Source organism: Agelaius phoeniceus, chromosome 1 (assembly GCF_051311805.1).
Source record: "Agelaius phoeniceus isolate bAgePho1 chromosome 1, bAgePho1.hap1, whole genome shotgun sequence".
In the NCBI taxonomy this organism is placed as follows: Eukaryota; Metazoa; Chordata; class Aves; order Passeriformes; family Icteridae; genus Agelaius; species Agelaius phoeniceus.
Window position 1 is genome coordinate 110,531,172 of NC_135265.1, and position 13,200 is coordinate 110,544,371.

Consider the following 13,200-nt stretch of genomic DNA (forward strand, 5'->3'; position numbering starts at 1 on the left):
TGCTAGTGCAGGCACTTTTGGATACAGCATCAAACTTGCAGCAAGGTTCTCTTGCACGAAGTAGGTTTGGAAATGACTGGCTTTAATTTGACCTTAGTACCATTAATAATGTGATGTGTGAATAGTGCTTCTGCATAGGCAAGCTTCCAACAAGCCATTTAGAAATACAAAAACAAATGAATGAACTAGTCTTGTAGTTCTAGGTTCCCAGAATCCTCTGGAGCATTTTTTGTTGAGGCATGTTGTTGTTCAGTTATTTGAATATAAGTTGTTCTGAATTTTTTCTTTTTAACAATACAGGTGAAACTATTTTTGTGGATTTAATATTCACAACTCCTGGATTAATTTAATGAAATTTTATTAAAAAATGTAAAAGAAAAAGCAGTGTTATAACCCATCAACAAGTGCTATTTTGCATATTAATTCTGTTAAAATATTGTATTGAGCAAATATGATCTTGAACTGAAAAAGTAACATCTACAGAAGAAATATTCCATCACATCAGTGCCAGTGGAATTGAAAGATTCTTACATAATGTTGTTATGGGCTTCACAGACCTGTGCAGTGTTTGACTGTATTGCTGAGTCAGAAATCTCCGCCCTTGTTTTTCAGGTTCACCTGAGACCTACTGGCAGCTCCATCATGTTTCTTTGAATGTCACCAGTAAATTCCGGGTTGTGTTTCAAGGCGTGAGAGGAAGTGGCATATCAAATGGAGGCCTCTCTATTGATGACATCAATTTGTCAGAAACTCAGTGTCCCCACCATGTCTGGCATATCAGAAATTTCACACATGTCCTCAACACAAGTCCAGCAGGAAAAAAGGGAATAATATACAGTCCACCTTTTTACTCTAGTGAAGGATATGCTTTTCAGGTCAGCTTGTATGTAAATGGTACCACTGATAACCCATTTAATTTAGGAATATACTTGTCCTTGATTTCTGGAGCAAATGATGATCATTTGAAATGGCCCTGTCCATGGCAACAAGTTACCATGAACCTGCTTGACCAGCATCCTGATATTCGTCAACAGATGTCAAACCAAAGAAGCATAACAACAGACCCTGAGAGGCTTTCAGGTTAGTTAAAATTAAACATGTAAAACACAACCAAAAGACAAGGGGTCACATCTCCTCTTGGTTAAATTAATACACATTTTTTAGCTTCCGGAATGTTTCATATGTTTGCAGCAACAATAATATTGACCCACAGACAAGAAAAAAATTAAACCTACAAGCAAGTTAAGCTGGGACTCAGGATTTCAGAGTTGCATTTGCATACGAAACAGGTGGATCATCTATTCCTAAAGTTTATTTCATATGCTCTGTGAGGATACATATATTTCTGTTTTAATGAGAATGGAAGTTTTCCAGAAGTCATGAAAAGAAAAATATGGAATTAACAATACAGGCAGTTTATAGCAGATAAAAGTGAAGCAACTATCAAAAAAATCCCAGCCCTCCTTGTCAAAGGTACAGTGATGCCAGCAAAAGCCTCCAGATGGACAAAGTACTGATTCATATTATGTAATCTGTACTTATTCAAGATGTGAGAAGATAAGGGCTGTTGTCCATAATAACTTGGAAACGTGACAGTTGAGGTAAAAGTAACTCTGAGAAATGATAGGAATCTCTACAGAGGGAGATATTAAAGAAAACACCCACATTCATATCTGAGAAATGATAGGAATCTCTACAGAGGGAGATATTAAAGAAAACACCCACATTCAGCATTGGATAAAGTTTGGACTTAAGTCATTATGGCTTTTGTCATAATGACATTCTTCTTTTTGCCAAAAGAAATCATCTCTGCCACTGAATTAGTTTTCTGACTAGAAAGTAAGTAAGGAAGGTACAAAACCATCCAATTCATATTATTATTTGAAAACCAGTATGTTTTACATTGCATTTTCTGTGACACTGGCTTTACATGAAAACAAAGTGGGTAATCGAGAAAGACTTAAATGTCCTCTCTGTAAATGAAAGACACACCACACCATGTCCTCTACAGATGTTTGTAAAAGCACATTTTCCTTGTGCTTTCTGCTGTTACAGCCACAGTGCCCTTTTCCTTCTCTGACCCTGTGGACATGCAGTCTGTTTGCTCTCTGCTCCTTCTCTCTTGTTTATTCATATATTGCAAATAGTCCACGATTTCCAAGGGAAGCCTTGTAGCACACGCCTTTTATCTAACCAGAGAGGTGGTGGAGCAGGCAGATCTTTCTCCCTCTGTCAGATTCTTTCATGGACAATCAGGCTCAGCTTTGAGCTTTAGAGCAGGGTTTGATGGAGCAGGCATCAGTGATTGTGATCATTTAGGTTGTTCAAATATCTTGTGCCCCACATCTACTACAGGGGCATGGAGATACAGGAGATGCTCTCTTTTGAGAAGCATTGCATTAACCCATGTTATAGATGATTTATGTGCTACTTATCTTCTTGACCACCTCACTTTAACAAACTAAAAAGAAAATACAACAGGCTTTCAACTAGCTCTCCAATAACCTCACCTCCAGCAGGTTCTTTTCTCAGTACCTCAGGATAAATCAAATAATTGAAGATCTCCATTGTCTTATGCCTCTCATCAGTGGGGAATCCCAGGCAATTGAGGTTTCTGCTGAGACACAAATCCAGACCAGTCTCACATTCACATTCTTTTTATCTTTTTTTTACTCCCCAGAATCCTCATCAAACTATACTTGGGATAGGCCAGATAAAGTAGGATCCGAAGCAACTTTTCCCAATGGAACCAAATACATGAGAGGTCCAGGAGTTGGAACAAGTGCATTTTTAACTCATGAGAGACTTAGGAGCCACAACTTTATCAAAGAAGATGGTGTTTATATTCTTTTAACAATGGAAGGTATGTAAACATAGCTGATACTCTTCACAATGCAGCAAACAGTGTCAGATACCAAGTCACTAGTGTGGTCGTTATAAACACACAATGTACTTTGCATTTGAGCACTGTTTGAATTATGCCTGTGTCTAAAGTCAAATCGTACATTTGAATAAATTTGTGAACAGGTACATACACAGTATAATTCCTTTATCTCATGTGAAGGTGTATAAAACAATGCTAATCCTGTGCAAATTAATTTGAATATATTAATTTGAATAAAAATATCTGTTTCTGAAAAAATTCTAGAGGACATTTCCAAAATACATCATGCTCCTAAAATGCAAAAAAGACTGTTTATCTGTTAAACCTTTGGACAGGCTTACTGCTCTTTATTATTAGAAACTATCAGTGGAATAAGAAGGAAAATAATGTGGAGCAAAGACCTTATTTCCTGTGTGTTCACCGTGCAGATATATCGCACCTCCTGTCAACTCAGCCAAGCACTCCACCCCCTCTTGTTACGACTGCAAGTGCCACCACCACCAAACCCCCCAGTGGCACTGAGACCACCACCACCACCACCACCACCACCACAGGCAGCACCAACCAGCCCGGAGATCCAGAGGTTCCATCTTTCTGCCCAGACAACCCCTGTGAAAACGATGGTGTCTGTGTCATGGTGAACAGAATGCCCGTGTGCAGGTAACTGCCTTTGTTCACCCTCAAATGCTGCTTTAGGATGAGTAATGAGAGTTCCTAACAAAATAAATCTTTGCTCCTAGTGAAAGGAAAGACAGACTGTAGCTGATTAAGGCAAGTATTTGCAACTGCTCCTGTGAGACTGAACTTATGGCCGATTTGGGCAACAAAGCTCCTAACCTCAGCATTTGATCATTTTGAAGTACTCTGCTTGACTTTCCTGTAAATTATATTTTAAATGTGTTTATTATTTTCAGTAATGTATTACTCCAAGTCTTCAGAATTCCCTATAGCAAAATGTGGAAGAGTTGAATAAATGTAATTGCAAGAAAAGAGCATTTATATAATTAGAGTAGATTTGCAATACTTATCATGTAGGAAGCAGCGTAGACATTATTTTAAAATTTGATTCAGAAATATTGTACAGTGCAAATTATGACCATGAGTTACCAAAGTGTAGTCCCTTGCCTTTGAAACCAGCAGTGAAAGCTGAGGAATAAAGATTGTTTGCCCTGCAAGAAGATTAATATCAACTTTTATTTAATTCTTTGTGGATACATTTATGTAACTACCTGCCTGATTAGCATTGTTCCAGCTCTCAAATAAGCTCTGAGGCTGAAGAGAGTAACCTTAGATGCTGTTCCAGGGCAGGTAGACTGGGGGAGTGCTGTGAGGAAAACATAAAGGCCAAAAGCCACAGGAGTCAGGATGACTCATTAAGTGTTGTATATCTCCATTTAGAAACCTTGAAAAAAATAATTCTTGTGCAACTCATTAGAAGCAGGTCACAAATAGGAGTAAATGTCAAGAAGTAGTTCCAAGAAGACAAAAATAAAAAATATGCCCAATGTTATGCTTCATTTCAAAATTATGGAGAGAGAACATTTATTTTCTGACATCTCTGGACTCTTTGAAGCTTTAGTGCCTTTGCAACCTACTTTCTGTCCTACAGAAATGTGTGACCAGCAGTCAGTTTCCACCCCAATTTTCTGTTGGGAAATGGGTGGGAATGTGATACATCTGTTCAAGCTGAATCACCTGTAATTCCCCCAGCAGGCAATATCTTTGCACTGCACTGCAAACAGACTTGTTTTCAGGGCTGAGGTAGTTCTGAAAAAATGACTTAGACAGGAGCTAGGAAATCAATACATAAGGAATAACCAAGGTTAGAAAGATGGAGGTGGGTGTGCTGACTGTGGTGCTGGGTGAGGTGATGGAATCAAAGCCTGGAGGTTGTTTTCAGTCCTAAAACTGGATGGCTGCTGGGCTGTGAATTTTTCTTGTCTGCCTCTTGGATGAAGGCAGAGGCAGCTCTTTAAAGTTCTTTAAATTTGAAAATTAAAAAAAATAAAAGCTCCATAGATCAGCTGCATCCAAGCCTTAAGAGGTCAAGAGGATCAGGAAGGCATTTAGGATTTCTGGCAAAAGCTCTCTCTGAAGGCACAACCTGTGAAACATTAGGAGCTGAAAGAAACACCTTTAGGTGTGTAAGGACAATGGGCCACTGAGAGAACTTTAAAATAGAAGTCCATTTTAAGATGACTTCATTATGCTTTAGGATATAGAAATTACATCAGAGATGCCTTTTTTTGAAGTAGATCTTTTCACACCTTTAATATTTAGGTGATAGTAAATGTTAGTTCTTTTGCTTTCTAGATGTCCAGCAGGTGACAGCTGGTGGTACATGGGAGAAAAGTGTGAAAGGAAAGGCTCAACTCAAGAAAATATTGTAATAGCTGTTTCTTCAACCATAACTGTGTTTGTTGTAATGCTTATTGTCACCATCACAACTGCAGTGTGCCTTAAAAAGAAATACAAACAAGGAAAGGAGAATAAGGAGAGTGTGACTCTGGAAGAAGTAAGTATCTTGCCTCTTTCAACAAATATAGACACATGCACACATATCCATATTCACTAAAAAGCAAACAATCAAATTAAGTAAGAAGTAAATGGAAGATGTCACCTTTTTGAAGCCTAAAGACTACAGGTTAAGAATTAAAGAGCTCCTTTAAGTGACACTAATTTATCAAACACCAAAATCCTACTTAATTAAAAATCTGTTCTCCTCTTCCACCCCCTTCCACTCTGCCCCAATGACAGCCTACATTGAGTGGGATAGTGTGAACATAGGGGTTCACTTTCAATTTATAATTAAACCATGTTTTCTGCTCAGTAAACTCGTATTTCATCTATTGCTGACTATTCTACTAAATCCCCCCCGGATATGGTGCTAAAAAATGCATCCCAGGGTGTCAAAACAAAAAGCAAATCTAAAAAATTATTTTCCACATTATTCAAAGGCCATTTTTATGCAAGGCGTGAAGTTGTGGAAATATTAACTTAAGGAAAGGTTAAGAAGACAGCAGGTTAAAACTATCTAGATGACAGGATCAGAAGTGCCATGTACTGGACAGAAGCAGCATTTGGGCCTGTTTTCACAGGACATTTCATGCATTCTGAGATACATGGACTCTTACTTTAAGTAGAGGCTTGTCCTGGAAATAGCAAGCATGACATAGTTTAGAGAGACTCACAGGGCACAGGAGAAATTTTGTAAACAAACTGAAGAGGAATATCCTTCCAGAAAGCAGAGTTCCATTTTTAATTTTGTCCTAATACTCTTTGTGTGATACCCCATTGAGTTGAAGTACCTCTGCGCAGTGTCAGATACTTGACACTGCTACTTTATGACCATCCAATAAATAGTTTTGGTTTCTTTGCAAGTAATGCTCTTACATTATACACATACTTCCCTTCCCTATGCACTTTTAAGATGTGGGTTTGGTTTTTTTCCCTCACTTAGACTAAAACATCCTTCTGAAGATAATGCAAACAAGCATCAAAGACACAAGATGAACATCACTGCAAAACCACAACTACGTCATCACTCTTTCTGTTCCTTTTATCTCAACCATCATGATAAAAGTTTGTAAAGTCTGGAAAATAATTCATCATCTGGATAAAACACTGTGCTAAAGTCAGTGGAGTGTCTGACACTGCTGTGTATCGTCATTCAATAGAGAAAAATGGAAATACATTGTGTGACATGGCTGCCTTGTCCTTCAAGTCTACCTAAACATGAAGAAAGCATGAAAACGGCATCCTGAATTGCAGTCAACACAGGAAAGAATAAATTTGCTGAATATAAAATAAATATTATCATTGTACAGCTGTCTAAAATAAAGAGGAGCTGGACCCTGTGTTGGCAGGGTACCCAGCAGTTCTCAGTCCTGCTGCAGCTGTCAGTCAGTAGTGTGAGAGTTTGTGAAGTGTGGGAGTGTCTGGTTCATTTGTTATTTGGTTGTGATCTACTCACTGTAAAAGAAATAAGAAGTAATGAGGAAAGCAATAAATGAATCTCACAGACACACATTAATGAGGAAGTCACAGAGGAGATAATAATGAGGATCCAGAATGCTTCAGCCACTGATTGATGGTCCATTAGAGGAACTACTCAGGCAGAACCCTCAAGAATGTCAACCTGAACAATTATTAACTGATAGAAAGGGGGGAAATATGATAAACCTGAGTGTTGTGGAAAAGTTGAGGCTGCTTGAGATATGGGCTATCAGAAAAAGCTTGTAGGTTTTTGTAAAAATGACTATGGGGGGTGTTTAGGGGAAGAATCAAAAGATCCAAAGAAAAGTGGGGCAAAATGGGGCCAGAAACTGGAGAGACCTGCCTGCAAAAGAGAGCTGGATGCCAATGGCCAGAGGAGACCACAGGTCTTAGGGCTCATGGATCTAAGTACTAGCACATGGAGGGGCTTGCATGGAAGGGTCTGTGTGCCAGGAACTGGAGGAACTGTGGGTCACAGGGCTTGTAGATCCAAAGACCAACAACTGGAGGGACTGGTATGTGTGTTTTGTATGTGTCTTGAAAGGTCCTGGTGCCAGCAGCAGCTGGAGGGATCAGGTTGTGTGCTGGTGTGTAAGAGGTGTAAGTGCTGGCAGCTGGAGAAGTCTGTGTGTTAGTATTTCTTCAGTGAATTTAATTCTCTGTGTGTGTGCATAATTCACTAGCAAACTTCAAGCCGGATGAGCTGGTGAATTGGAGGAAACATTTCCACATCTGGAGGACTCAAACATCACAGTGCCCTACCTGGCATGCAGAAGGTGACTTGTATACCACTGCCAGAGCTCCCAAGCATGGATATTTAACAGGTTTAGAGGCCATGCTCACATTTAAGGGGACTGTACATGTTTGAGTGTGTTTCTGGATGTGGAGAATGAGGGCACACATTTTTTCAACCAGAGAACCAGCATTCTGATTTCCTGGAGGGGAGGAGGAGGACAGGGCAGTGTGCCCTTCTCTGACTTTGGGTAGCATTACAGAGGGGCTGTGCAGCCCATGCAGCTCTGTGTGTGTTTGTGCAGCAGCCTGAACCACCAGCTATTTCAGGGACCCCCGTGTGTGTCTGTGTCAGTGTGTCTTGGACACAACCTTGCTGCCAGCCAGACCTGGGAGGAGCAGCCAGATCCTTAGGACTGGGATGCAGAGATCACCTGGGACCATTCCTGGCTGGGCACGTTGGCTGGGGAGCTGGATCCTGGGGTTGGGAGACTTGGTGGCTTCCTTAACACCCCTGGCAAACAGAGCTATGATTCAGTAGGATTTAGAGAAATAAGTGAGCATGGAAATAAAAGGGCCAGAGGAAGCAAAACGTCCCTCCCTAAGGACCCTTCAAGGAGGGAGATGGCAGCCACCATGGGCACAAATCATCACATTTGTGGTGTTTTGCAGGGGGGCTGTGAGAGACAGGAGTGCCTGTAATGGAAATGTCAGGTCACACCAGATGGTCGGCAGACTGGTATGTGAATGTGTTCACATTTAAAGGTCAACAGCTACTTTGATTGCCTGGGATGGGTGTTGATGATTTTAACATTTGTCATGCAATTTACCCTAACTCTGGGCAAGAGCAGTTCAAATGTATGGAAATTTGATGAGGGAGCAAGTCTTCCTCTGAATGCTACTGCACAGCACAAAGCAACAAATGTGTATTCTTCTGTATCAATGCTATATATGTAGTCCTTCACTGATTCATATTCTCTGAAATGTAGTTGTATTTAAAGCATTCATAGCTGGATTTATTAGCTTTTGTTAGAATCCAAAGATTCATGAAAACAGCCAGACAAAATTAACAAAGATTTGTCACAGCTAACAAACATCCTGGATAGGAAAATACCCCACTATAGCTGTCTTAAAATAACTTTCCTATTTCCACACGTCTTCATCAGCAGTTTTCATGCAAATAATCCTCCAAATGCGCCTTCAATTAAGATATGCACATAGATTTACATGGAGTTAAGAAGACACAAATGAGACTGTTCATAAATTCAACCCTGGCTACAATCCTTAACATTATCAACTGCAAGCATTTGATAATTTTAAATGTGAAGTACCAGATTTCTAACAGTAGAGATCATTTATATTTTTAAAATCCTGATTATGTGAGATAAGGTAAGTACCTGTACTTCCATCAGAAGAGAGCTTAATATGCAGAGCAGTATTACAATATAATTTCAATACATTGCAGAAGATACAAATTCCATAGGATATATCCTGAAACGTTAAACATTCATGGGAAAAAATCTTAAGCTTCTGCTTATTCATTTCTAACAGGAATCAGTGAAGAGCATGATTTAAAACTGAATCTCCCAGTCCCAGTGTGAACAACTCACTTCTGTAGAGCCAAAAGACAGGCTTTTTAATGTCCTTCACTGACCTGAAAATACTCAAGAGGAGTATTTCTTTCCAATTTTACAATGCAGAAAAATTACTCAGGAAATGCAGAATGAGATTCAATATTACACTTTATTGTTTATCACAAAAGTTATGCTACTAGCTCAAGCTCCTGAACAAGTACATTTTTCTTCAAAAGCCCTAGCACAAATGACTTAATGATCTTAATTTTGGAGAGGTACATTTTACATATTTGCAGATAATATGGGTACTTATCCCAGGTCAGATACTGTGTTGGCTGCTCAGAGAGCTATACATGGGCTTGCAGCCCACGCTGCTTTATTTTTTATTTGTTTACTTTATTCTCCTAGAGCAAATTTATTCACAGAAATTTTTACTAAAAATCTTCACTGTAGAGGTCTCTCTGTAAAATCACTGAGATGTCAATGTGACAGTAAACAGCACCAGTGTTAAATCTGCACCAATCCATTTATCTCTCCTGTCCTCACGCTGTAGTGATCCAGGTTGATTTGTAACAAGGATTTACTCTGCCCACATGCCTGCTCAGGCACATTCCACTCTCTACACACCAGGACTAGTGTGAAAACCCAATTACTGTGTTCCCACAATATACAGTACAAAGGTTTGGGCTGTGGACTGACTCCTTGGGTTGCCTGCCCTGTTCCTCATTCAAGAGCATCTCTAGCAAAGACCCAGATCTAAGTGAATGTTTTCTTCTCTGCTCCTCCTTTTCTGGGCTCCAGATTTACTGTACAGCTGGACCCAGCAGAGTATGTGCACATTGCATCCAGAACTGTGGGCATGACTCATTCCCCACTGCTGAGCCTATCAGGAGTCAAGCATGGGTTGAAAAGTAAACTAACTCCAACATTCAAGTCAATGGCTCAGGTGTGGAATAATAAAGAAAGAAAAAACCAAATTGTGGGTCATTGTTCTAGCTACTTCTTGGTCTTCAAGAAATCTCAGCAGCACTTTTAATCCTGCTACCTACTATCTATGCTAAACAGCAAATGAAGCCTCCTGTTCCTGATTCAGGCAAACCAACTCACTGCTATTTGCATCACACAGAGTAGCTCTGCTCAGTTTAGCTTTTGCACAAGTAGCAAATTACTGAGTCATAATGTCTCAGTCTGGCTGGCACAGCATTGTCTAAATGCAAAAAAGGGACTGATCCTAGACACCAGCCCGTGGGATTCACATTTCCTGCATCCTCCTGTTTCAGCTGAGTGTCAGGTGTCTTGTGCCACCCACGCCAGGCAGACACGGTCCCAGGGTGCAGGGCAGGAGTCATGTCACTTGTCATTTTCTTAAGGTCCAATTCAGAACAGAGAAGTGGCTCTTTTCCTTTTTATTTTCCCCACAGGTCTCTTTATCCACTGCTATTAGAGCTCAGGGTCTTTTCCTAAGACACAGATGCCATCAGCTGAACTACCTTTGACTCTGATAAATATGATTTTAATTCTCCTCTCTTCTTGGAGTGCATTTCAAGCTATCTTTGGGGCTGGTAGTACAGACAGTTACGTCTCAAAAGGAGAAGATAACCAACAATTAAACTGCTTTTTCTGAAACAGCCAGTGCTTTTATAAAGTTATTGCCTAGAGACTTTTGTAATATTGATGCAGTAATGGCAAAACACCCGTATTTTGCTCTGTGTTATGAAATAAGGAAGAAATACATGGTGATGTCATTTCCCCACTTCTTTCAATTACATATATTCTGATTTATTGCAAAAGAAAACTCTAAAGTTGAGATTTAAGGATTTGTTTCATGTAAGAAGATAATGAAATTTTGCAGCAGACAGATGCCCTGTGATTGCTCTCCTTGTCTTCTCCATCTTCTAAGCATCAACAGAAATAACTAGGAAAAAACAATGACCACAACAACTCAGAGTGATTACTACTTACACCAAATACACTCTAACTGGAATCATAAAGGCTGCAGATAAGTTTACACTGGAGTTCTTTTGCTCATAAATTCCTAAACTTCTACTGGAGATGAAAAGTTCCATGCTTGATCTATGCCTTTGACTTCACCTACTGTGAAAACAAAATAGCATCAAAAAAGTTTAACTGGAATGTCAAGAACAAAACCAAACCTCATTGTTTCCCAAGGTTGCAATGCTTAATCCTGCAATACATAAACATGGTCACTCTTCCAATGCAATACTCATGGGAAAAAAGACCTGTGTGCTCTTTATGAGATTTGAATCTTATCTCTAAACCATTTGATGGAATACTTTGATCAACTTCTTAATGATGGCCTTTCTACTTCACAGTTACTAATATGTAACTAGAACCAGCCACCTTCTTCTGCTGGAGCTCTGTGTATGTGCACTTGCCCTTGATTTTTTATTTTAACTCCATCTGGATCTATGAAGTCTATGCTACAAAAAGCCAGATCAAAACTTCCCAGAGGCACATCTCCCTCTTCATCTCTACTTTCTCCCCTGCCCCCCCATACTTCTCATCGTGTTGTGAACACTTGGCTTTGCAGGCAGCTTTCACTCATGTAAATGATATTTGCTTGTTCAAAACAGAACATTATAAATTACATAAAAGTATCATTGCAACTCCAGTTTTGCTTGTTAGGAAAGCTATTAGTTTATTGAGTTTGGTAGCTATTAAGCTGTTTAATAAAATTTGTTTATTAACTGTGGAAGGAGTCTCTGTCGCTCCTTAGAAGGGTCAGGTTTCATTCTAGCAGCTACTGTCATGCTTTCATCACCAGAAAAGATTTACCAGTGTAAGCTGGAGGTAAGGAGAGAAAAAGAAAATTAAAGGGTTGCCTTAACCAAAAGAAAAATGAGCATACTTAAGCCTTAACAGGTGCGACTGGGAGGAATCAGAAAAGAAAAGCTGCTGGGATAACATAGTATGAATTTTCTTAAGGGAAAAAAGCTCTAAGGAAAAGAAATAAACTTAAATTGAGATAGTGAATACCTGCTATGGGCCACTGCATGATAGTCCATCTACAGGCCATGTCTTCCAAGCAGACTCCCCCTACTCAGCAGCCCACCCTTTTGCTCTGCTTTTCACAGGTTGCCAGCTCACAGCAAGATCAATTGCCACTAGGTGTGTCCTTTTTAAGCTATTTCCATCAGCTTACAGCAATGCCTACGTCACTCAGAGGTGAGGCCTCCAGCTGCCCAAATCCCAGGGCTGCAAAGCCTCTTTAGGCAGCTCTCTCCTTGGGGAAGGTCTGGGAAGCTGACAGGCAGGGAGATGCAGAGCTGGCATAAGCATGACACAAAACAGACTTAGCCACTGGGAGCTGGAAGACTGAGGAAAAACCTGAAAACCCTTTCCATGGACAAAGCCAGTGGTAGTACCTTTTTGTACCAGCTCTGCTGAGTCCCTGTGGAGGGCTCATCCTGCATAAGCTGCAACTGGGAGCAATAAATAAAAGTGGCTCTTACCTTGCAGGATTTCCTGGAGGAACCGGTGGAAACCGAATCTCAGTTTCACACAGACACTGAAGACTGGATTTTGTCCTGCTCCTTTGGGAGGGAAGTCACCATCCCACATCCAGCACCCTTTGCCAGGAAGCCACTCTGGCCCTTCCCAGCACTCTACCCCACACTGGCTTCCCTGGCCAGGTCCCCACAAGGTCACACGGTAGAAGTGACTGCCAATCAATTTGATTAACATCAAACCTCCCCCACTGGGAACAGCCTGTCCAAGGAAGAGCTGAAGATCTCTGTTGGGCAACCACCTTTCTCCCACGAGTGTATCCTGAGCTTTGGAAGAAATCTGAGTTTCTGAGAAATACAGATAGCCACAGATGCATTCATTTTGAGTGCAGCCCCAGCAGCCTCTAAGACATTTTTGAAGTGAAATATGGGAAGAGAAGAAAAAGAGGTTTATTTCCTTTTTACTCCTGGGGGTTCAAATGAGAAAGCCACTCCACCCTTTGTACTAAGAAAGTAATAAACATGTTTTTCTTTGCTCCATAATAAT

General features: G+C 40.2%; 1 protein-coding gene across 1 annotated transcript in view; it reads left to right on the forward strand.

Annotated features, from left to right (window-relative positions):
* Nucleotides 1-6,698, forward strand: part of MEP1B (meprin A subunit beta) — a 35,686-nt gene extending 28,988 nt beyond the window's left edge. Inside the window, exons 11-15 of the mRNA XM_077192036.1 lie at nt 613-1,080; nt 2,681-2,863; nt 3,313-3,544; nt 5,198-5,399; nt 6,345-6,698. Coding sequence (XP_077048151.1) covers nt 613-1,080; nt 2,681-2,863; nt 3,313-3,544; nt 5,198-5,399; nt 6,345-6,362 — 1,103 coding nt within the window. The 3' untranslated portion in view covers nt 6,363-6,698. The remainder of the gene's footprint in view (nt 1-612; nt 1,081-2,680; nt 2,864-3,312; nt 3,545-5,197; nt 5,400-6,344) is intronic.
* The last annotated feature ends 6,502 nt before the right edge of the window (nt 6,699-13,200 follow it).